Below are 23,780 nucleotides of genomic sequence, written 5' to 3'. Positions count from 1 at the left end.
GTCTGTGTCTCTCCTCAAAGCACTTCAACATTAAGATTTCAAGGTCTGCTGGTCGAGACAAACGCCTTTGTGCCTTAGATTTACTCACAGGAGGCATCCATTCAACGGCGTGCTCCTTTGTTGACTCCTGGAATAGTTCACCAGCTATCGCTTTATAGAGGCCTTGACAATGAAGTGAAGCGGCAATCCTTCTTTGTAACCATACACTGACATTCACTACCTAAGTGATTGACTGGGTACGGCTTCAAGTTTCTTTTATGAGCTCCAAGAAGCCCTTCCGCTCAAATCTTTATCTTTATCCAATCATGTACCTGCGTCTTTGTCGTCGCTGCCCATTAATGCATCCAGCCACTCGTCCAAAGAATTATCGTCTCCAATGATGGTGCACCGTTAGTTAACAACAGGTCTCGAGGTGTCAATAAAGCCATGGATTTTTCCTTCGTTCTGTTAACCGTCTTGTCAAATTTCATATTCTGAATTATAGGCCAGTATTTTTCACGGCACTTTCTACCATACGCCCAAAGAGAAACGCCAGTACACACAATTACAATGTCTCAGAGTGATCAGAACTGTTGCAATGGTTCTACCAACTCCAACGACTCCACCGATTCCAGCTATTTTTCCTTTAGAACGAACAAAGGTGAAAACATCTTGCCGTTGAGAGAAAATACACGTGCTTTGTACGTTCCTTCATGGACAGCTCCAGGCTGGAAGGACGACACAGACGCCCGCAATGGCACAGATTTTGCTGTTCGCGATCCTGTAAAGGACGTCGTAAGACCAATGATGCTAGATACAGATAGGGCAAAGAATCCCACCAAAAACGCCGTAAGATTTGGTATATTTCCAGGCCGTTCTGATGGACGATCGTGTACCTCACCAACCCGATCAGCAGAGCGATTCATGGCAACGCGAGATGCATCCGGCTGCGGCTTGACCGGAAGAGACCTTGCCAGCAAAATTGAAGAGCAGGCGCAAAGAAGAGGACTCCATATTGACGACTATCTTACTTCTCAGTGTTCCAATGCCACGCTGAACGATGGGCCCCAAGAACACGGGTATATAAAAGCGTTTGACGAACTTCTAATTGCAGAGTTTTGGCAAGGATGCCTCTTTGGAGACATGACTATGGATGAGGCGAGTAGATAGAAGCTCGTTTGTGACATATTATGAATGCTGACTATGAGTAGCTTTTGGGTGGAAACTATTTCGAGATTAGTGACTTTCAGAGCAATCTTAGTGGACCAATAGACAGGTAAAATGACGTGCTCATTATATAGTGAGTTGGAAGCAGTATTCTTACTTGTCATAGCTTGTTCTCTCGAGAGAAATGGGACCAATCTCCTTTTGGCGTTGTAGACGTCAGGGCCGTATCTTTCCGCCTTGATGGGAAATCCCTTGATATGGATGTCGAGGTGAGTCGTTACCGTATGTTGCAAAATAGCAGCTATTTGGCTAACTACAGGTACTGAACTCTTAACAGCGGAATGAGGAGGTCTGGAACAGCCTTCAGCCTGCCCTTCAAATGGCAACCAGACTGTTTTGTCAGGATGATCCTTTCTTCAAAACAATACTTGACGTAGGTAACTGGTATAAGATCCCGGCGACTTCGGACTCAAATCCTCAGAAGGCGAAAGCACCAAACTTCAAAATTGAGCTTCGAAGCGACAAAAGTGAGGCCATAGGCTATCAACACAGAGTCAGACCTTCTGCAAAATTTAACCCAGTGGAGCTCACCTTTAAAGTTTTGGAGAGCAGATTGAAATGGCGAATTGTCAGTGCTCATTACGATATCGAATCACCAACAGGAAAGTTTGACGCAGAGACGGCTTTTGCTGTGACACGGTTCAAACTCTCCAATCCCAGCAGTTCAATTTGTATCAACCTCGCAGCAGAATTTATTTGGCAGCTTTTGGCTACCCAACTAAGTTCCTCGGAGAAAATCATGGTTAGCTGGATGCTTGCGGCGACGATGGTGCACGAATTATGTGTCAGTAATTCCTTCTTACTATTTCGTTCTGAGTGCATGCTATGAGACACAGTTATCGATTTAGCAGAACACATTTACTGACATCAGTCTTCATTGTAGCATGCCATTATAGAAGCAACACTCTTATGGATCCGGCATCCTCGCGAGTTTGGAGTTTCTCACCCTGCGGATCTCACATTTTGCAAGTTACTTGAGAGAGATTTATATCCATCGGCACCCCATTATCCAGACATTGAGCCATATTATAAAAATGACTCGAGAAAAGAAATTGGGGAAGCTTTTGAAAGACATGTACGTGGACTTCACTCCCCCCATAAAATGTATAGAGTACTAACGGACTACGTGCGTAGGTTTTGGGGCATGGTCCATATCCAATGACGCATTTGTCCTTTTATAAACCAATGTTCCTAATGTATTACGGCGGTCTCACATCTTCGTTCGACCAGAGCGAATTTTATCCTCGGGATTCTGCTAAACACGAAGTACTTGCCCCGTACGTAGTGGGTGAGAAATCATTCACATTCAACTGTCACAGAACAGTTCAAAATTTCTTCACCCAAGAGTTTTGGAACACCACATTTAAAAAGTATGGCTCGGCAGCTCTGAGGAGCGTTCCAGACATCCCACAAAGAGTTGCCTGGTTTTCAGCCGTGGAGTCTACTACATTTCACTCTTCCCTTGGCGATCTTGCCTTTGGCACCCCTGAATCTCGGGAATGGGTCAGTTGTTTCATTCTGGAGCTGGAGGCAAGTGGCCAAAAAGTTATCGCGCAGTACATCAAAGCTCTGATCTATGACGCATGGAAATTCCCGATGCTTGCCAAGCGTTTTGTTGAGATTGCGGAAAACTGGTACCATAGAGGCGAAAGACTGACAGCGCAAGCTTGCAAAACGGGTATGGTTGCTTTTGAAGCAGGCATCTTCTTTCTATATAGAAACAGGAGACTCGGTTCCAGAAATAAGAGGCAAGAGGCAACAACTTTCTATAAGCAATGGCGGCGATTGCGAAGCCACAAAAGCATCGAGCCCGATGAAACCTCCACATCATTAGACGGAATGTCTATAGAACAATTCATATCGGGTATTACCCGTGAAAGAGCCAAATACGATGACCGTCTTGCCAAATCACTCATGGGATTTTCCAAATTTCTACACCAAGAGCTGTGTATTCAAGAAGCCATGGTAGCTCAGTTATACGAGCTGCCTATTGGATTCTGGGAGCATTATCTTGAAGGGATCCCTGGCCATCAACTCATCTGGAGAGTTCGAAACAACAAAATCATCACCCAGTTAACAAGACTGCTTAGAGACCTCAACGGGTTTCAAGCGCATTTGCCATCTTGGAGAAACGAATGGCAGGCGAAGGTACTATCCTGTTTAACCTCATTTCGAAACATTTCATACCTCATTTCCAAAGATGCGAGAGAAGTGCATGCCAACTGGCGAGAAATGCTTCATACGGTGCCTATACTTCGCAAGTCAAAGCGCAGGGTATGGGAGAGATGGTACCCATTGGCGAAGCGGGCGATGCTCAACCTGAAGGGCGATCAGCTTGCTAAGCTGGAGGAATTTGAACAGAGATATGCCCGAGATTTCGATTTGAACCCGTACAAGATTGTTCTGCCAAGCCGAAGTGCAGGAGTACAGGGAGTTGCTGAGAAATGGGCAGGCTTGCTCGACAATATTGTGGAGTTTGAGCAAGACGAGGGCAAATTGATGGAAGATCTTGAGCGCGAAGAGTTACATGCACTTGCTCCCACGCCAAATGCTACGGATTTCGCCTCAACAGTAGATCCCAACCTTCTAGGAGATGATCGAACACGAGACATCCATCAAGCAATGGAAATCGATAAACAAAATGAAGCGAGATTGCGATTACAGCGTGCGGATTCGTACCGCCAAGGGGTCTACAAACAACCAGCTTCCACAAGTATAAGTTGGACATACCAGCTAAAGGAGGCACAGCACTTGAACAGGACTCATACAGATCTCAAAGTTGGTGAACCACAGATTACACGAGCTCTAATGGAAGATCACCCCGTTCCATTCGTCAGCTCCGGGAACAAGAAAAAGCGCAACTGGGATCTCTACACTACTACCTTTGACGTTCTTGAAGGTCTGGTACCAAAGAAACGATCCGCTGATTCTGTTCAAAAGATTAATAGCCTTTCAAAGCTAATTGCAGAAGTCAACAAGGATACCAACGATAATGTCTACGTTCCAGCGGGGCGTACCCCGCAGCTGATACCTCGAACGATTCAAATTTATGGAAATATCCTCGATGAGCTTGCCGAATCTGTTCAACGAGATATCGATATGATGGATTTTGATGACGAAGTGTTCAAAATGCAGCAGACAAGAGAAATGTTTGCGTCCGAGATACAACAAACAATGAGAGGGCACAGGGAAACGCTGTCCAAGGCGAGGGAGTACCAGGTAGTGGCTAACAAGCTTGCTCGGCAGGAACGGGATAAGGCAGCCGAAAGGCAGCACGATAGGAGGGAATAGAGCTTGGTTAGCATCATTACGTGAATTTTAATGATACATCACATGGGTCATTGTCTCGGACTTGTTTTCAGCTGAGGCGTCATTGTGTCATATGGAAGGGATGCAGCGCTGTCCCCTGCTCACAGCTAGCCCAGCCTCATTGCAAACACGAGGGTTTGGGAGCAGAGCTGAACTGGAAGAAAAAGGAAATATGGATCACAGGCACTTAAATATCGCGGCCTAGCCTCTCCAGTAAGTTGAATTGTTATCGAAACACTTGACACCACATTCTATATCATACCCTCATCTGTACTAACCAACATTATGAGAAAAAATATTTGGATATTTCTACCAATTGGATCCATGAAAATGAACATGAAGCTTCTATTCCTAAGCATCCTCGCTGTCAGCGTTTTTGCTTTTGATCCTTGCCCAACCAATAACCGAAATAGACCAGCGTGTTGCTCAGTTGATGTTCTCAAAGTCGCCGATCTGGACTGCGAGACCCGTAAGTACCAATCTCTCTATGCTATGGCCAAGGCTCCTCGGACATATGATACCTTTACTAAATTGCAAGATTTATAGCCCCAGGGGTTGAACAATTCCAGAACGGCATGGAATTTAAGCAGGCGTGCCAAACGCTCGGACAGGCCCCTCGATGCTGCACGCTTCTACTGGTGCGCTTCTACCGAATCACAACTCTATGGTATAGATGCTAACCCGTCACTATGTAGACTGGCGAGGGAATTGGTTGCGACGACTTCGTGAAACTTGACAAATAGAGAAGCTGCGATGCATCTCATGAACCTATTAGTAGTCTGGGATTTCAGGGCAGGCATAGGTAAATGAGACGATATGGTTGTCAAAGACTTGCTGCTTGTCTGTGTATCCCACTGAAACGATGCAAATCACATATACCCAGATATGCCTAAATCGATTCGAATAATCTTGAACGGAAAGTTCGCTTTCTATCTTTGTAGAGTGTTTCTCTATAAATAAACGGATGCCCATGAATAGTGAGGTAACAAAGCAGAGAATGGCAGCTTTGTGTAATGTCCACTTATCCAAGGAGCATACAACACCAACAAGTGCGGCTATTTTTAGATAGTGTTATATGACTTTCCAATTGACAATTCTATGGCTTTGTCCAGATTCTTTAGTATTGAACCCTTCAGTGCGAAAATAAATAAAGAAATGCCATGGTGGCGAACTGAGAATGAGGCCAATAAGGCTCACTGCGGGGATGGCGCAGCAATTCCGCATCGATCGGCTTAATGAGGGGATCAAAGCAATTTACACTCATTTCATGCAGGTCTAAGCCATTGATTGATTGTCGACAAATTAACCATTGTCTGAACAAAAGGGAACATTAGAAGGAATATTAATAGGTACATGCGTTGAAGTCTATCAGGGTATCGATACGCCACACCCACAACACGTGCCTGCAAACTTTATGTTCGCATGAATATTCGTTCTCTCATTGTTCTTTACTTCATCTCACCCGCATCACATCCGAACGACTCAAACACTCCCCTCTCCCCTCTCTGTGAACTCGACAAAAAGAAGCAACAAAGCAAAGAGTGAACCCTATTTGGCAACATTAGTAGGGTTCAAGATTGCTGAGCCTAAAATATTCGAGTACTTAAAGTACGCATCATCCGCCATCCAAAACACCAAAACACTAACCATCAAGAACCCCAGCAAAATCTCACACCTCACATCAACCACTCTCTCACAAGAACAAAAACACCATCACCACCCATCGCCACCATGTCGTCCAAAGTCATCCGCAACGTCGCCGACATCCCCACCATCTCCCGCCTCTACGCAACCGGCCGCCTCTCACCACCACCAGCAACCTACGCTCTCCGCCCGCCCTCCGCCTCCCTCAACACCCGCATCTCCCTCCTCCGCGCAGACATCACCTCCCTCCCCCTCGACGCCATCGTCAACGCCGCGAAAAACTCCCTCCACGGCGGCGGCGGCGTCGACGGCGCCATCCACTCCGCCGCCGGCCGCGGCCTCGTATCAGAGTGCATCGCCCGCTACCCCAACGGCTGCAAGACGGGTAACGCCGTCATCACCGGGGGGCATAACTTGCCCGCCAAGCACGTCATCCACACCGTCGGTCCCATCTACCAGAACGAGGCCACCAGCGAGCCCCTGCTCTCCAGCTGCTACGAGAGGTGCCTCCATGTCGCTGTCGAGAACGGCTGTGCTACCGTTGCCTTCAGCGGCATCAGCACTGGTGTTTACGGCTACCCCAGCGAGGCGGCGGCTCATGTGGCCTGCAGAGCTGTCAGGGACTTTCTCGAGGGGGGGAACGACGAGGGCAAAATTGAGCGTGTCGTCTTTGTTACCTTTCTGGCTAAGGATGTGAACGCGTACGATGCCGTGTTACCGTAAGATATCTAAATTCCTTTTGTTCATCCTTGGAAGACCACTGCTAATGCTATTGTGTAGCCTTTACTTCCCTCCTGATGAAAGTGAGATGCCTCAGTCAAGTACCGACTAAGGATTCTTGAAAGGGAAGAAACGAAGAATTTGGATGCTTTTATTGGCTGGCGTTTACGGTTAAGGGAGACAAGCAACATGTGCTTTGGTTGCACACACACAAGGAATAGGTAGTTTCACATCGCGGACTCTTGCATAGACAAGCTCAACAAGGTGGTGGGCGATGCATGCAATCACCCAACACGCACACCAAGTTGGAGAACTTCTGCAGATGTCAAAATAAATGAAATAAATTATGTAACCCTCAATTTTCCATGCTATGTAAAACGTAAATGCAACCATTTCCCAAATCGTAACAAGCAAAGTCATTCATACATTGAGCATCACCTATTCGTCCAAAGTCCCCGTGTCTTAGCTCAGTCCACGACATACAAGAAAACGCCACCCTGCTTGAGCAGCATTTTATCAAATCAGAACCATTAGGGGTATATACGCCGTCCTTAGACCAAAGATAAAACACACAATCTTCACTCCTTTGCCGCGCTTACGTGCCCCAGTATTGGCGCCTCAAGTCTCGTTTGCTTAGCTACCGCCGCTCGGGCCGGCTTGGGACCCCTTGTTCTTGTTCTTTCTTCTTCGTCTCTTGGCCTTTGGCTTGGGATCTTGTTCGCCCTCTGCCCTGCCTTCGCCAGATGGACTCTCAGGGCTGGCATCCTCGCCTTCGGCTTCCTCAGATTCGACACGTTCAACACGTTCAGGCGCAGCCTCTTCAGGGGCCTTGGCCGCCGCCTCTGCATATGTCTCAAGTGGAGCGCCCTCAGATGTCTCGAGAGGAACGCCTTCAGCAGCCTCCGACGGCAGGTCTTCGGGGGCAATGAACGGAACGTACTCGGGGGCCTCGAGAGGGGCACCTTCAGGAGCCTTGAAAGGCACGTCTTCAGGGGCCTCGTGTGTCTTGGTCGGAGCATCTTCAGAGGAATCGAGAGCTGCTTCTTCCGATGGCTTGAACGGTGCGTCTTCGGGTGCCTTGGATACGGTGTCTTCAGGTGCCTTAGATGATGGGTCTTCAGTTGCCTTGTATGGTGTAACTTCGGGTGCCTTAGATGATGGATCTTCACTCTCTGGTTCTGGTACGGCTTCGGAAGGACGCGTAGATTCTTCCGCTGGCTCGGTCTCCTCTTCAGCTGGTTTGGCAGTCTCTTCAGAATCCTTGGACGGCTTAGCAGAATCATCAACCAGGTCAATTAGCTCTTCGAAGCTGCTCCCCGCCGGCGCTTTGCCCGATGAGCTTGCTGCGTCGTGTGCCACGTCTTTGCCGGTGCTCAGGGCATGATCCGTTTCCTCGTGGGTTGTTTCCGAAGATGGCTTGAATTCATAGGCGCTGCCGTCCCCAATCTTGGTATCTTGGCTCGTCGGAAAGTGGACATGGTCGCCAAGGTCAGCCAGCATAGACTTCAATCCAGCAAGCTCAGCGCGCAGCTTCTTAATCTCAACAACGGCCGGGTCATCATCCATATTTGGCTTGACAGCCTCACAGGTCTTGGCCCATCCTTCAGCACCAAAGTCAATGTCCTGTGCGAGCTGTTCCCATTCTTCAATGATATCGTCATCTGCCTCTCCACGAGCTCGGTTACGACGAATAGCATGCGCCGTGCGAGTCTCGAAGATTGCCGTGATCAAAAGAAGCGGTGAGTAGAAAAGGCCCATGACACAGTCATTGATGAACTCGTACGACTTCTTAGGCATCCACCACTCAAAGAGAGCTGAGATGGCAATCTCGATCAAATTGAGTGGAGCAATATAGACGTTCTCATCTGGTGCGCGAATGAACTGCATCGTCTTCTGGCTGAACAGCGCCAAATATTCATCGTCCGCGTTATCATAGATATCCTCGTAGGCAGAGTTGTACAGGGCAATGAGGATGTTGAGGAGGATAACCTGACACCATTCATTAGCTTCAATTTACTCTCACACAATTGACACTCAAGACATACCATGACAATAAATGTAAAGCAGTAATACAGGATCGCGCCCCAAGGTGGCCCAAATCCATCGAACCCATCAAACTCTGGGCTTCCGAGGATAGCCCTTGTCATAGACTCGATGATGAACCACACGTCGTCGGCAACGTTGTCATCAGTGAGGTCAAGACCGATGAAGGCTTGGAGGAAACCAATGATAATGAAAATGAGCAGGGCAAAGAATATCACGGATTCCTTCATCATGACTTTGAGAACGACAAGCATGGCGCCAAAGAACCTGAAGCTATCCAAGTAGAGCAAGAGACGACACCAAAACAACGGAGCGGTAAAGGCCAGGATGTTGTATCCTAGCGTGCTGTAATGGGTACGTCCATCTGTATGTTCCGCAAAAGTCAGGCCAACAATGCGGAATATAAACGATGCCGTCAAAAACGCGTACAAGATGGCGTTGAAAGCGTTCCAAAAGCCCAAGATCTGATATCCAGCCTTGTAGACCTTGAGCAGCTCATCGCAAATGTATCCGAGTGTAAAGAAATAGAGGGCTCCTTCGGCAATGTCGATGACGCCACTGGCGTTGACTGAGTTGATGGCAATGGTGAAGAGGGCAAGATAGATAAGGGAAAATAACAGCTGGGCAATGTTTTGGTTTCTAGGGGTTCGCATCCGATCTGGATCCATATGAACCAGGAAATTCGGATTGTCCTTGTCATTATAGTCGACAAAGAAAGATGGGTCGTTCTCGTCCTGCACGAGCCAGCCACGCCAGAGATAGCTGATGCATTTTTGGTATCCTGACGAGCCAATGACTCGAACCGCATGCAAATCGACAGCTTTTTCGATGACATTGACAGGAGGCGTCGGGATGCCGTTTGCAATATACGAGTATCGACGCAGGAGCACCGAGTGCAGTAGATACGCCGTGTCTTCCTCTTCCTCGATACTAGTAGTCCCATAGTCAGTATATATCAATGAGCCATTTGCAATTGGGCTACGTACAGGGCCTTGGCTATAACACCACAAGCTTCGGATCGCAGATTGTGCAGACCAGCATCCCAGAGCTCAACATTTGCTTCATGATTAAACCATTTCTGATTGACGAGTAAAGCGTAGACCTAGGTGCTGTTAGCGAACAGTCATCCCAATAGTAGCCGGCATATATTCAGCCGTCACGTACCACACAACCCTTGTACTCTTGACCGCCTGCTTCCTTGGCAGCTTGGATCACGTTGGGCGTAATAATGCGGCTATGGGGCGCCGTGATTCGGCTCTCTTCCATTTCACATGGTACGCACTCTTGGACTAGGTGTCGTAGTCGGAGGCATACTTTGGTAACGTCGGCGGGTGGAATGGCAGAGTCTATCTCCTCATTACGCAGCTGTGGGAGCACTGAAGCCGGGGTGCGAAGCCCTCTGTTAGCATGACGGCCTCCAGAGGCACGTGGCGAGGATTCGGGGACAATTGAATGTGTCACGACTTACAGGCACGCTCTTCTTCATGAACCCATTGGCGGCGAGAGTGATGGCCATGTCTATCGAAGCCAAGCAGGCGATCAATGTTGCGCCAGCGGTTAGATCGAGGCATGACGGCGGCGACTTTCGAGACGGTGAGAAAACAGCGGGTGCAACAAGCGTAGCAGGCCCAAAAGCCTCGCGTCCACGGTCAATGGACCTATAAGCAGGAAAAAATCCCAAAGAAGCCAGGGATGATGGCTAGTGATGGATAGTCTGCGACAAAATCGCGTGACGCCGAAAGGGAGAGCTGCCGGGCAGGGAAACTAGCCAGCTGCATGAAAGGTTGAAGTTGAAGTTCCAACGCAGTCAAATGCCCTACTAATACCATCGGGTCACTTTTTCCTGGCACAGCTGGTCATGGATGCCTTAGCCAAGGAACAGCGTCTACCCGTGCTTAAGCTTCCTGCCATGGACAGGTCGTGCATTAGCTGATAAGGTAGCTGTCACGGCCTGATCAGACGTTATCGGAGTTAGGGAGCTACAGCTTCCAGCACTAGCACCCCGCATGACGCAACATGACGGCCAGCTGCCTTTCCCGTAGCAGCTTAGCAGCGACTTTGCTCGAGCCGTTAGCGCTTCTTCGGTGCTTTTATTGAATCGGCGCGACCAGCTGAAGACGCAAAGATGCAGCTGACTCGGCCGCTGGAAGCTCGTAGCTCCCGTGTACCCAAGTCGATACGAGGACGGGTGCTTGAGGTCATCTCGGGCTATTGTTGGGCCGTAATGAAGTGATTGAAGAAATCTCGAGCCTCAATTGGCATTCTGGCCGCTGCCCGGTGATTAAAATGTCGCATCGCTGCATGGATTGATACCCGACCTTGGGCCGTAAAGCAGATGCTGGTGGAAGGCATCCAATGCCGTGCGGCTCTCTACATGTATCGGATATTTCCTCATGCAACATCGGATCCGGACAGAAAGCCTCTTCTTCAATACGCCCAGCTAAATAAAGCACATGCGTGGAATGCAAGCTCTCAATGTATGGATGGCGAGAGCCAAGACATGCATACACGTACATGAGTTGCAGAATTTTACGGAGTGTCCCAGCGAGGCACAGCCTATGAGACAGATCGGGCAGACCACATGGCCTTTGCGACTGGACAAAGCAAGGAAAGATAACGGCCAGATTGATTGGATGCGATGCAAAATTGCATGCATCCCGAAGCCGCCTTTTGTTGTACATACATGGAGTAACTGCATGTGCGGACGGGTCCAACGTGGAAATATCCATTGTATCATGTCGTGGAAATACAGAGAAATGAGAATGTTGATGCCGCCTCTCTTTGTGATTCGCTTGTGGGTGCTAGGGTCAAGATACCTAGTACATACATGTATCCATATCTACAGTCTCGTTTATCTTGACGGCATCGATCCTGCAGGTGCTTATCAGAAGCAGCTATCTGCAGCGTAGCCTAGATGCAGTAGATTCAGCGTATATTTCGCTTGCGTCCTAATAGGCATGAGGCACCCCTCGAAAAGTCTGGATCCTCTTGAAATACATTTCATACATACTCTACCTAGTACCTATGTTTGTGTATTAGTGGGAGCGAGGAATGTGGATATTTTGCCAGAACGAGGAGTACAATGCATGATGTTACAGGTATGTTGGTTGGTGGGAATTGTATGAGAGCTGTAATATATCTGCCTCCAACCAGCCCCATAAATAGAAGGAATCGTTTTGATATACCGTGATTCATGAGTCCTTTGGTGGATATGCCCATGTAGTATATCCATAGGTGCCAAATACCCATTAACTTTCCTCAATTGCTCTGCTATATACGAATCTATGAAGTCTGCCAACGGGTACTCTTCATCTCAATCACGGAAATAGACAGCAACCCTCTCAATATCATATAGCACGAGGGAAGCCTCGATACAGACAGAACTATAATAGATTGTTATGTGAAGTCCTTTGTAGAATTGGAATCTCCCTAAAGCCTTGTCTCCTTTCGTCATCAAAGAAGCGCAAATACTCGGGAATGACTAAAGCTGTAGGAGCAAAGTCAGTAGCAACGGAAAGGAGCAAACTACTCGAGTGCGGGGCGAAATATAGGCGTTAAAAAGGGAATTTCTACATCAAATGGAAGTCATTCACTGGCATGGCTGTCAAGAAATTAGTGGAGATGGCTGCAGTATAGATGCCGCGGCTTTTTGAAGGGCATTTGGCATTATGGTATGCCACTAGGAACAAGGAAAGCGCCAACACTAATGACGAAGAAGAAGAAGAAACTCTTATCAGTGGCATACAGCTTCAGAGCCTCGTAGGTATCCATGCTGCCAAACGAAATAATAGCACGAGATGCCCAAAGTAGTGAGCAGACTAGCAAAAATCGCCAGTCTGGGTATAATGAGAGCGAAAAACACCGTCCTCCCCTATTTTTCTAGTCCTTCAGCAGCAGAGATGAGATATGATCCTAACAAAAGCGGCATCGGCTGGTTTAGGTAATATTAAACGAGCAGAGGGGCAAAGAGTAACCAGAGGTAGGTAGTCCTGTCTGCGCCATCTGAACGGGAGCCCTGTTGGAAGATGCATTGGTACTCTTATTGCATTGGTACTCATATTCGATCAAGTCATGTTACGCGTTTCTCCAGACACTGGAAAACTATTTGATGCGGAGGCACTTGTCGATAGTCTCCGGCATCCTTCGATGGAGCTCCATTCACGAGTCTTGGGCTCCTCTCAGAAACTGCCGACGTTCCACTACACGACCAGACGATGCTTGACGTCTGCCCACGCTAGGGTGCCATCGTGCTCATTGGTGATACCAGTGAGCTTTTAAAGTTTTTTAAATAACGAGCGTCTTTCGACGTTTAATTGTGTTCTTCTATATCTGAAACACCCTGAGCGAGTTTTTTTTTTTTTATCACAAGGTAGCCTCGTTGGAATAAATGGGAGTTAGGCGCAGGCTTATTTACACAGGAGCTCCTACGAGGAGAGGTTGCTAACGTTAATTATTTGAGAAAATAGTATTCCATCATATTATTTACATCAGTATAGCTTATCTCCAGAGACTGGATATAATCGTTTTTCTAGACAGAGCTGAGAAGAATGTATGTGTGATGCTCGTCTTTGACGGCGCATACCCTAGATGCTCATATTGCGAGCTGTTTCAGATCTTGTCCAGAGAGGCCGGGGGCTTTCAGATCTAGTAGGGCATTAAGCAAAAAGAAGGTACGGAGTACAGCTCGATGACGATTACGCAACATGCCTATCGCGTGGAACTGAAACATTGGCTAGAGAGTGGTGAAGTGGTGACCACAGGAATTTTCTACGTGGCTAGAGAGGTTGGCATTCTGCATTCCTCGAAACGGACACCACATGGTTCCTCAGCCACAAAACAGGGGAGCAAGAATCGAACGATGCTGAGTTGTTCATGCATATGTAGGTACCTTAGTAGCACATACAGTGCGTGGATTTACTACGAGATGTGTGATTGTGTTCATACAGATATTATTCACGGCTACGGGCATAATATAAAACGTCCAAACCATTGCACACGTATGCAGTGGCAGTGCTCGTCGGATGTTGAGTTCTTTAGATTAGTATTCCAAGGATAGAAGGCTTCCATAGGGGGTTCGGAGCGTATGGGCCGTCGAATGTTGGGTCTTTTAGGAGAATGCCGAGAGAGGGGGTTGAGGTAAGGTGAGGAGCTGACGCGGATCCGAAGCTGCGGCTGGGGATGTGGAGAGCCGGAAAGGCGGGATATGCACTCGCACGGAGAATATGATGGATCCCAAGGGGCGGTGCCCGTGTTGACGAGGTTCATAGGAGAAAACAAAACAGGGAAGATGAGGAGACGGGGATAAGAATAGCACACGTAGTAGCGGTGGGTATTGCTGCAATGGTCCGTGTGGGAATGCGATACTTGTATGTATGTAGAACGGGTACATGCAGCAGATGGATCGATATTGGAGGTGTTGCTTTGTGGATAAAGTCAATGCTATTTGTAGTTATGCATGCAGTTGAGAGAGTATTGACACTGACGTGTCTGTGGCGCGCGCGAGAAGGGCGATTGGAATGGAATACTATTTTGGCGTAGTTGCTCTGATATTGGCGCATGCGATGCGGTGAACCAAGGGGGGCTGGAGTACGATATTGCTCCCATAGAAGCGCCCTGCATGGCACTTGGCATTGTTTGAGTTTGCAGCTACTGTAGCCATTGGAAGAGTGAAAACTGAGGAGACAAATCATTAATGCAGCTCAAGTTGCTTTGTTCTCCATAGCGCATGCTACAGTACGCAAGCACGGAGCCATTGGATGCTACAGGGCTCAAATACGACAGCCGAACGGGCGAAATTGGACGTGCAATTTGGCGACAAACTGGAAAGATTCCAAGACATGCCCTCGTATTCCGTGACAGCTTCTCGTCACAATGAGACGACTTCCATTAGGTAATCTTGCAGCGAGAGAACATTAACCTTGCACCTTGGAACAAGTGGACAACAAAACTGCCGGCCTTTACCGCCCGTGACCAGGTTGTTTTAGCCGTTGGGCTTGGCTTCACGAGCCGGTAACCCGATGCAGCAAAGCCCCGATTTCGCACGAAATTACCTCCCAGGGGCGTCTCATTTCCCCTTCCACTCGTCGGCTACAGGGCTGCGGTGGAAAAGAAAATCTATTCCTCATTCCAGAAGGCGTTGGCGACGGACTGCTTGTTCATTTGCGGCCAGCGAGATGGGCTGGCGGTGGGAGAAGGGGGAGACGAACGAAGGGGAAGAAAGGAGGGGGAAAGGGAAAGGGAAAGGTTGGGAGAACAAAGATGTCTGGTGTCTGTCTCGTGCTTGGAGCCTGAGTGGCTGCTGAACGGGCTTTGGCGAGGCGTCATTGGGGGAAACAAGGAGGTGAATTTACAGGTTCCCGTACGAGGATGGGTGAATGATTGATTGATTCGATTTCTGGAGGAGATTATGCATTGAATCAACAAGTACACGTGGATGTCCGGGTACTTGCGATGGCCCATGTCTGGCGCTGTTCTCCGCGGTATCTTTGTTGAAATTGGTACGAGAGCGTTTGACATGGTGGACGTCAACCCATGCGTGGATCACGCGTGGATCGCCCACAAAGAGGACTGAATGATTGATTGCGTGCGTGAACACGGCTGGGTATCTGTGTTCTGGCTGTTCAAGATTCTGTCATTGATGCATCATCAACTTGTCAAAGAAAACTCTGATTTGTGCAGCACATGGCTTATCGTGTCAGCAAGAAAGAACAAGCTTTGAACAAACCACAAAGTTTCCACGACTGAAATTCTCCATCTTCAGCTCCGGTTGCAGAACTGGCCCGAGGTTTGTGCATGTGGGCTGACGCGACAAATTGAACCAGACAGCTCCAAACATTGAACCCCAATTCGGGCTCCACGCCCACCTGGGCCAATGACAGGCAGCGGGTACCTGGTGGTTCCTGGACTGCTGTGGCTAGCTTCGTGACAGGGGTCTCCTAGCTCTCCTAGCCAGGTTTCATGGGGGGAGCATTGAGTCCACACATCTTTAGGGGCAGACGGGCAGCTTTTACGAGCCATGGAGCCCAGCACAGGGCGTTGCCACCCACTAAGGAGCCCCGAAGCACGGTTCGCTTGCAGAAGTCTGCATCGTGCTCTTCCCCCCTGCTCCAGGGCCCCAAGTCCACACAATGTTCGTCCCCTGTGCCTGGACTGGCATGCTGGGGCCTTAATAACTCCCGCTTCCCTCCCGCTCCCTTTCTTTCCTCTCTCCTCCTCCTCACCGTCTACACCAGGCCTTCAAAGTCATTCCTTAAAGACAAAGACATCGCGTGCGTTGCCAACCACCTTCTTTTCGCAACCCTACAAACAACGGCATCTCGCCCGCGCATCTAGTCGCCTCGCTCCTTCGGCCTCCTCCAGCAACAACCTCCTCGCGGTATTCTGGAAATACTAAGACGATCGCTCGCTCCTTTGGATATACAACCTAGACAGCATCTTTTATAAACATCGCCAACATGAAGTTCTCCACCGCTTCCATCTTCCTCGCCGCCATCGGCGCCTCTGCTCACCCCAGCGGCCACGCTCACAAGCGCGCCCACGACTCTCTCGAGGCCCGCGGCGACTTTGTCATTGCCAACAAGCCTGTTGAGCCCAGCCCTCCCGCCGCCACTCCCACTCCTTCGCCTGCTGCTGTTCCTACTCCTTCGCCTTCTGCTGCCGCTCCTCCTGCTCAGAAGGCTGCCAGCTCTGCTGCTGGTGTCGGCTCTGGCCCTTCCACCTACACTCCCTTCTGCCATGGTAACAGCAAGCGTGCTACCGCTGCTGAGATCGCTTACAAGGGCAATGTCGGCGCCGACGGCGCTTACGGATGCAACCTGATGCCTGTTAAGAGCAACCTCCTCGACCAGTACCAGTACACTGTGGTTTTCAACAACGCTGGCGCCGACTCTTCGTGCAAGTGCTGGAACAAGATCGGAGCCGATGGTCAGATTGACGGTTTCTTCAACGGCCACGAGGCTCTGACATTCGACCTCCCCGCCGGTGGCAAGCAGGTCCTCGCTGTCGACTCCAACTCTCAGTTCGGCTGTGCCTGCGGCCCTGGTGGCCCTGAGCTGACCAACATCGGCCAATTCGCCTCTACCTGGGTCGAGGGTGATGTTGGCAACCTCTCCAACGGTGGCTGGTCCGGTTTCGACGCCTCTTCCATCGTTGCCGCTGCTAACAAGCTGACCATTCCCGGCCTCAAGGTCTGCGGTACCGGCGACTACGCCGGCACTTGCTCTACCATCTGGCCCGGCGGCAGGGGTGACAACGCCTTCGTTGGCGGCACCGAGGCTCTCGATGGCCTGGGTCTCAACATCAAGCCCGGCAAGACCTCCGTTGAGGTTACCGTCAACTTCTCAGGATAAAGTACCGACTGATGACGCAGAGGGGCATAGAGAAAATATGTTGGGCTGGCTTTTGGGATTTGATACATGTGTTTCGGCTTTAAGAATTCTTACGTGGAGAATATCTACGGTGTTTGGCGTGTGGCTTTTACGGGTTCCCCCGATGTCCATCGAGGCTATGGACGTCCACGCAAGTTACTTTGAATCCGTTTTTATATATATATTACGGTTCTCTTATATATATAATTGAAATGTTTATTTGCTCTTATGATACGAATTTGCCTCTTGACGTCTGTGGTTGCCTGAGCTTAACTCTAACTTTCTTTGAAACATGGTAAAAGCTGTTGTATGGCGTTACACCATCCCACTTTCAAAACCCCATCCAAACCTCTTGTCCTCGTCTGTGAGTAGTTGGCACGAAATACGCCATGGCGTTATCCTTTCCGTAGCCCATTCTCGCCGAGCCGAGCCAAACGTATTCCCAATGGTTCGGTCTACTATTCAACACTTAGTCTGTGTTCTAAAGCTGTCTGGAACTTTTCTATTCTGACAATGGGAACTACATCAGTATGAGTTTTTTTTTTTTTCTCTCTTGTCTACCTCCAGTCATTCTCCATCATCATGGGTCCCTTTGTTACTGGCGGAATGGTCGCCGATTTGGCCCATTGGTGCATGTATCCGGTCGTTAACTAATGCAGGTTACAAGTTTTTTTCATCCAATGCTTCCGATTGCACCGGATATTGGAATTCCCTTCTTACGAGAAAGTGTATTTTCCCCTCTTTTTATTCCCTTCGGACCTTGTTTCGTTGTCATGCATGGATGTGTGTTGTGGATGATGATCCGAGTGGTCAAGGTACACTGCATCTTGCATGTCACACGTAATCAGGCACACGTACACACACATAAAACAAGAAAAGAGGCGGGTTGCAGCGGATTGATCGGACACCGGCTCGAGTCATTGATGAGTTGGCACAAGCAAGGCAACAGGGTGGATTTTGTCCTGTCCGCCACGTGGAAAATGGATTGTGGTTGGCTTGTCAGTTCATGCTAGTGGGCGATGGACTTGATTTTGTAGTCATGTTATTAGCTTAGAGGAGGATAGATGGACGTTCGGGTTACGGCCGATATGCAAGGAACGAACTTTTTTTTTCTCCTTGGTTCCTGTCTGTGATGGTGGGGAGTGTATGGAGACGAGGCATTATTTTCTGGGACTCTCATGGAGAACGATTGCCGAGCAGTGGCGAAAAGGATGGACGTGAAGCTAGCTTGATGGATGGGGTGAGGATTCATGTAAGTGGTTGGATATTGTTTGGAGGTGGATGGAAGATTGGGTACAATGCTGCAGAGGAAAAAGTCTGCTGGGTGATCGGGTTCCACATGTATTTCATAAATGTTTATGAATTCTACATCTATCTCATTAATATTTATGAAATTATGAAGCACTCTGTGAATCATTGTATTCATCCAAATGCTGGTATGTGTGTCAAAGCATGTGATATTCGGGAGAGTGAATGTAACCACCTAGACGATGAAGGATCCAATGCCTTAAAGGGCCGTGATGGCGTCTTTTGCTAGTGTGGTCTGGACCTAACCTAGACAAACCGAGCACTCACCGAGGCCGGACTTGTTCCTGAATTATACACCAACACAGCCAGTGTACATGAACCTGATCTTGGCTGAATTTGGCTATTTTACAATTCCATACATTCAGTATGGTTTCGCATCTACTGATAAAAATCAGTTAACTACTCCATAATAGAAACCTTTTTATCAAATAATTCATCTTTTGGCTTGTTTGTGACTTTGGACATGAAAAAGCTTCGGAGGCGGTAGAAGTATGATCCGCCACACAGTATGAATTAGGCATCCACAAGATTCTCACGAAAGCTTCATGCTGCAAGACTGTGCATTTTTTTAGGCTGTAAAATCAACGAAATGGCAAGAGATAGGTCATGAAATACTCAAGACTGGGCAATCACTATTGCCTCTTCTTTTCCTCAACACAACCATCATGGGCTCAGTAACTGCCGAGGAGCCAGAGCCTCACTTCCTTTCAGGCAGTCAAGATGATGTTGCCGCCACAAAGCAGTTGATGCTGCAAGAGACTCATAAGAATATCCTTGCGTGTGACTCATACATTCCCGAGATTGAAAGCTTTCTCAAGACCATCGAATCAAAGGTGAAAAACTCGCGTGTGACCGGTCTGCCTGCTTTTATCCGTAAGATAAGCAAAGAACATGATATCCTGAAACGAGTGGAATCCGAACTCGTCGACGGCGAGCAGGATGAGATCGGACTGGGTCTATTAAACAGAAAGCTGGTGGCTAGTGCTACAATTGTACAGCATGGGGCGGTCCACTGGGAGATTCTCAAGCGGTGTCATACCTTTCTCGTCATCGATCAGACGTTTCAGGGGTCAGCCAAAGAAGACCGGAAGAAACAAACCTCTCAAATCGTTGGTAATGGTAGGGAGAAGCAGCAGCTGAATCGAACTCTCAAAGAACAGGCTAAAGTGGAAGTGGACGTGGTCGAAGGAGGAAGCGAATGGCTCGACATTCGATGGCTTCAAGCGGACAGGTTGGCTCGACAGATGACCGACTGCGGCTGGGGATGGGGTGACCATGAACTGGGAGATATTGTCGACCCGGAAGAATGGGAGGACACGCCTCTTGCCAAACAAATAAGGCGGCTCGTTGCTGCGGCCAAAATGAATCGGCACGAGTATCGTATCCCCCGACTACGCATCGTTTTTCCTAACCTCATGAGAGGAGAAAACGAGGATATCGATATACTATTAGATCAGATATGCCGTCTCGATCCTCTAGTTGACATCGTTGTGGAGGACTCTAGCAGCGTGTTCATGCAAACACAACCTCCGCCCATCCAGGATGCCATAAGGAATCTCATAGGAGACGAATTTGATGGTCTAACGGATACCCTTAACATGGATCACACTATCCTCATCGATCTCATCTCCGACATCACCCACCTCCAACTCGAGCCTCAGCCATGGCAAGCCCAGACAACGCGGCTGCAAATCGAAGAAGAGCGAAAACACGGCGGCGTCATGGTGCGCGCCCTATATCCAATCCTACAAAGCCGCACCCTTGTCTGCACGCAAGAAGCCGCAGAGCACTTCCACGAAGTCCTCCGCACAGTCGGCACACCCACCGAAAGGGAGCGTGGAAAGCTCTTAGTCCCCTTTGATGATACCACGCGGGATATGCCGGTCGAGGACATTCGCAGACGTTTCCAAGAGCTATCTGTCCATCCTCTTCCCGACAATGTGCAAATTCCCATCAAAATACTCAATGAGACGTGGACCATATCTACTGTCAACCAGGCGGTAGCTGAAGGACGACTCCCCATGGTTGCTCTCGACGTTGCTAAGTGCGGTGCATTCAAGAGCTCCAAGCTGAGTATCTACATGTATGGCTGGGCGACGGGAAATGTCACAATCACGTCGAATAAAGAAGTACGCGGTCAGATTCGCACATGGGTTGAAACTAACAGACGCCATGATGAGGAGCGTGGCCCGATTATCTGGCGTATCGATGTTACGAGGAATTTACTGGCCAAGAGCGCCACACCACCGCCAGCATTACGGGCAGAGAATGGTCTGGATGAGAACAAACCAAAGAGACAGAGATGAAATGGATTAATTATATTCGACTATATTCAACTAACTACATACCAAACATAACTGTTACCATGATATCTTCCTGTAAAACAAGGAAGACATGATTCACTCTCAAAACCATCAAATCAGTAAATATCACGAACCAGATCATGCGCCAGCCAAACTCAACGCACCATCAAACTATTATCCCACAAAGAAATTCCCTTATCGACCCCCTTTCGGGGTTCTGCACGCCATGGCCGTGATCGTCGTCTTCCCCTTCTTAGTCTTCGTTGTCGGCAACGGTCCAACCTCGAAGGGATACGCAGCCGTGCCCCAGACCAGTGCACAAACACCACAATCCTTGTGCGCCGTCGTCGTCTTCGTCGCAGTATAAATCTTTCGAACGCTGCCCAGACGCGACGGGAAGAGGTTATAGTACATGGCACACTCCACCTCGTCACGGCCCCTGGGGAAATCCGTGTACGTAGTAACGAGCGGGGGCCAATGGTCAACCTTGGTGAGGTGTGTCCGCACAGGAACAGGGATGCCGCCAACTCTAACAATTTCTCTCTCGGCATATACACCGTCCTGCGTGGGTTGAGGTTCGCAGTTGAGCAGCGTCGTCGTGGTGGGCTGGATGGCCGTGACGGTCGTGGTATAGTTGGGGAATTGGGGTGGGTAACCCGGGGAGAAATAAGGGACTGTTGTGACCGCGGTGCACCGGCCGCAGTTGACGAGCTGGGAGACGGTCGAGGTGGTGGTGTAGACGGTGGTGGTGCGCTCAAAGTTGAGCACGGGGGGGCCCAGCATGCGTTGAGTTGTGCAGTCCATATTCATGCGGTCGAAATGTTCAGGTGCGAAGAATCCAGGTTCGGCATAATCACTGAGGTAGTCGTCATCTTCCTCATCCTCCATATCCTCATCTTCATCTTCATCCGTATCTTCATCCTCATCGTTTTCATCAAAATCCTCCTCATCGGCATCATAGTCAACGTCATCTTCCATTTCGTCAGGATCGCGTTCCCAAGGAGGAAACCCCTCACCACCACAATAATACCGAGTAGTTGTCATCGGCGAAGTACCATTCTCGAAATCGCAAGACGGTAACGCGAACGGTGTCGGACTCGGGCCGTGAGCGCAGTCAACGGGGGTATTCTTAATGACCAAGGTCAAATGCTTGGTCATCGTTATATATGTATCTGAAGGGTAGCCTGTAGAAGTCGTCTTTGATGAAAAGATTAGTTCATGTTTTTACGCAGTCTTTTTGGCGAAGAACGTACCGGTGCTGTGTCATTGAGCTTAGAGTCGGGCCTCACGAGAAGTTGTCGCGAGACGGGGTTTGCCGTGGCAATGCAGGCGACAGCGCCCCAGACGAGGGCACATTTGAGTGAAGGGCGCATTGTCATTTGGTTCTTTGTTTGTTTTATGCTTGTTGGTTTGTGGGAAGATTCTGATATTAGAATACGGCAAAAGGGAAAAGGGGGGAGAAAGGAGAGGGCGAAGAGGGCCATTATATACATCGACGTATAAACTATCGTGTGAAAAGTATCTTCCAAGCCGGGAATAGACAAATCCAAAACTATAGGAAAAAGAAAAGAGATGGAAAAGAAACAAAGTCAAGTTAGAGTTTCCAACATATCGCTGCCTACCTGGGTACCTACCTTCGAGGTATCCCCTGCAACTTCAAGTGGTGCCTTATCTTAGACAGTCGTACTTGAGACAAGATATAAAGGTAGTTTTTTGCAATAGGCTCAAGCTTTGTGAGAAGAGGAAACTAGACAAAGCAAAAAGATAGACGATGGCAAACGTTTAAGTTGGCGGCAGAATCTGATAAGCCAGTGGCGCTTTTGCAGTCGGTCCCATGGATACGGCCACTTGAAGTCTGAGGAGTGTCGTGAACTGTATAGGTACATACGATAGTAAGGCAATCACGACTTGTAATGAGGATTTATATTCCTCATAAAGCTGCTTAATAGAGTTCATACCATGTAGATGTAGACTGCATCAAGAGGTTGACGTATATAAACATACATGTAGTGGCTTTCATAACAAGGGCCCGTATATATTCCTGTAGGTTTGGGATCACCCATTTGATACAATTTGATAAAATAACATAATCCGGGTATGACTCGAGCAAAAGCTTCCGTACAAAAGGCCAATTAACAAAAGCCCATCCCGAAAAGCGATACCCACTACCATCTCTCCACCACGCCTCCCTACACTTTCCACCCTCCTCCTCAAAATTTAAACAGCCGCCATCTCCCCCCACCCCAACACCGATACTTTCCCATTATCAAACTCATCAAACTCAAGCCGTAGGAGTAGGAGTCACCGCGCAAACAGTGCGATAACTCGTCGAAGGCGTCGCCACATGCACCACCGTCGAAATAATCATAGCTGGACAATGCACCATAGGAACCGCCGTGACGCGAACATCCGTGCATCCATGGCAATCCACCGGATCATCAATCGTGACGGTGGACGGATATACGGTCATAGTTCCATCCCAGGAGCACTGCGCCCAGAAGGGGGGAGTTGAGAGGCGAGATTGTGTGAGTGTTATGGTAGACGTGCAGCCGGGCAAGGAGCTGGGGATGACGATGTCTTCGTTTGGCTGAGCGGTGGCTAGCTTTGTGAAGAGCGTGGCGAGGAGGAGGATGTTGGTCTTGAGAGCAGTCATGGTGTTGGCTGATGGGTGTAATTGCCTAGGTTCGTAGCGTCTTGAGGTTGGATTGTACTGGAAAAGTTAATATAGACAATAGGAGAGCAAAGAATCTTTTCGTTCACTGCCACCTTGACTCTTCTTATAAGCACCTTTTCTCTTCTGTGCGAGCATGAGAAAGACGAAAACTGAATATGGCGGTGTCACCTGCAGGGAGGATCTTTTTTCAACTCGGCAAAAACGGAA

The 23,780-nt window shown here is 48.8% G+C and overlaps 8 protein-coding genes across 8 annotated transcripts; 5 read left to right on the top strand and 3 right to left on the bottom strand.

Annotated features, from left to right (window-relative positions):
• Window positions 1-549: 549 nt before the first annotated feature.
• On the top strand, window positions 550-4,497 carry M431DRAFT_480568 (hypothetical protein; the record flags this gene model as incomplete). The annotated part of the gene is made up of 6 exons (XM_024915884.1): window positions 550-1,058; window positions 1,313-1,415; window positions 1,484-1,990; window positions 2,090-2,281; window positions 2,341-2,483; window positions 2,526-4,497. 6 exons carry the CDS (start codon window positions 550-552, stop codon window positions 4,495-4,497), a joined length of 3,426 nt encoding a protein of 1,141 aa, XP_024776624.1.
• A 348-nt stretch (window positions 4,498-4,845) lies between these two features.
• Window positions 4,846-5,258, top strand: M431DRAFT_493416 (hypothetical protein; the record flags this gene model as incomplete). Its single annotated transcript, XM_024917114.1, has 3 exons — window positions 4,846-4,984; window positions 5,062-5,153; window positions 5,211-5,258. 3 exons carry the CDS (start codon window positions 4,846-4,848, stop codon window positions 5,256-5,258), a joined length of 279 nt encoding a protein of 92 aa, XP_024776623.1.
• A 553-nt stretch (window positions 5,259-5,811) lies between these two features.
• On the top strand, window positions 5,812-7,236 carry M431DRAFT_139669 (hypothetical protein). The gene is made up of 2 exons (XM_024912597.1): window positions 5,812-6,878; window positions 6,940-7,236. The coding sequence occupies exons 1-2, from the start codon at window positions 6,247-6,249 to the stop codon at window positions 6,989-6,991; spliced, it is 684 nt and encodes a 227-aa protein (XP_024776622.1). The 5' UTR covers window positions 5,812-6,246; the 3' UTR covers window positions 6,992-7,236.
• A 276-nt stretch (window positions 7,237-7,512) lies between these two features.
• On the bottom strand, window positions 7,513-10,493 carry M431DRAFT_493414 (hypothetical protein; the record flags this gene model as incomplete). The annotated part of the gene is made up of 5 exons (XM_024917113.1): window positions 7,513-8,868; window positions 8,925-9,852; window positions 9,909-10,024; window positions 10,087-10,298; window positions 10,391-10,493. The coding sequence occupies 5 exons, from the start codon at window positions 10,491-10,493 to the stop codon at window positions 7,513-7,515; spliced, it is 2,715 nt and encodes a 904-aa protein (XP_024776621.1).
• A 5,636-nt stretch (window positions 10,494-16,129) lies between these two features.
• M431DRAFT_506678 (hypothetical protein) lies at window positions 16,130-17,479 on the top strand. Its single transcript, XM_024918841.1, has one exon. It carries the CDS (start codon window positions 16,377-16,379, stop codon window positions 17,268-17,270), a length of 894 nt encoding a protein of 297 aa, XP_024776620.1. The 5' UTR covers window positions 16,130-16,376; the 3' UTR covers window positions 17,271-17,479.
• A 1,863-nt stretch (window positions 17,480-19,342) lies between these two features.
• M431DRAFT_493411 (hypothetical protein) lies at window positions 19,343-20,902 on the top strand (the record flags this gene model as incomplete). Its single annotated transcript, XM_024917112.1, has 1 exon — window positions 19,343-20,902. One exon carries the CDS (start codon window positions 19,343-19,345, stop codon window positions 20,900-20,902), a length of 1,560 nt encoding a protein of 519 aa, XP_024776619.1.
• Window positions 20,903-21,094: 192 nt separating this feature from the next.
• On the bottom strand, window positions 21,095-22,278 carry M431DRAFT_480563 (hypothetical protein; the record flags this gene model as incomplete). The annotated part of the gene is made up of 2 exons (XM_024915883.1): window positions 21,095-22,096; window positions 22,153-22,278. 2 exons carry the CDS (start codon window positions 22,276-22,278, stop codon window positions 21,095-21,097), a joined length of 1,128 nt encoding a protein of 375 aa, XP_024776618.1.
• Window positions 22,279-22,839: 561 nt separating this feature from the next.
• On the bottom strand, window positions 22,840-23,737 carry M431DRAFT_506675 (hypothetical protein). The gene has a single exon (XM_024918840.1). It carries the CDS (start codon window positions 23,550-23,552, stop codon window positions 23,181-23,183), a length of 372 nt encoding a protein of 123 aa, XP_024776617.1. The 5' UTR covers window positions 23,553-23,737; the 3' UTR covers window positions 22,840-23,180.
• Between the last annotated feature and the right edge of the window lie 43 nt (window positions 23,738-23,780).

The sequence above is a fragment of the Trichoderma harzianum genome, assembly GCF_003025095.1.
Source record: "Trichoderma harzianum CBS 226.95 unplaced genomic scaffold M431scaffold_4, whole genome shotgun sequence".
NCBI classification, from domain to species: domain Eukaryota; kingdom Fungi; phylum Ascomycota; class Sordariomycetes; order Hypocreales; family Hypocreaceae; genus Trichoderma; species Trichoderma harzianum.
This window is presented reverse-complemented; position numbering and strand designations above follow the sequence as displayed.

What these genes read in the sequence shown, in the direction of transcription:
- M431DRAFT_139669 (XM_024912597.1), top strand. Translation starts at nt 6,247, where the DNA reads ATGTCGTCCAAAGTCATCCGCAACGTCGCCGACATCCCCACCATCTCC. An exon ending in GCGTACGATGCCGTGTTACC is followed by an intron (nt 6,879 to 6,939) that starts GTAAGATATCTA and finishes GCTATTGTGTAG; the next exon opens with CCTTTACTTCCCTCCTGATG.
- M431DRAFT_506678 (XM_024918841.1), top strand. Translation starts at nt 16,377, where the DNA reads ATGAAGTTCTCCACCGCTTCCATCTTCCTCGCCGCCATCGGCGCCTCT.
- M431DRAFT_506675 (XM_024918840.1), bottom strand. Translation starts at nt 23,552, where the DNA reads ATGACTGCTCTCAAGACCAACATCCTCCTCCTCGCCACGCTCTTCACA.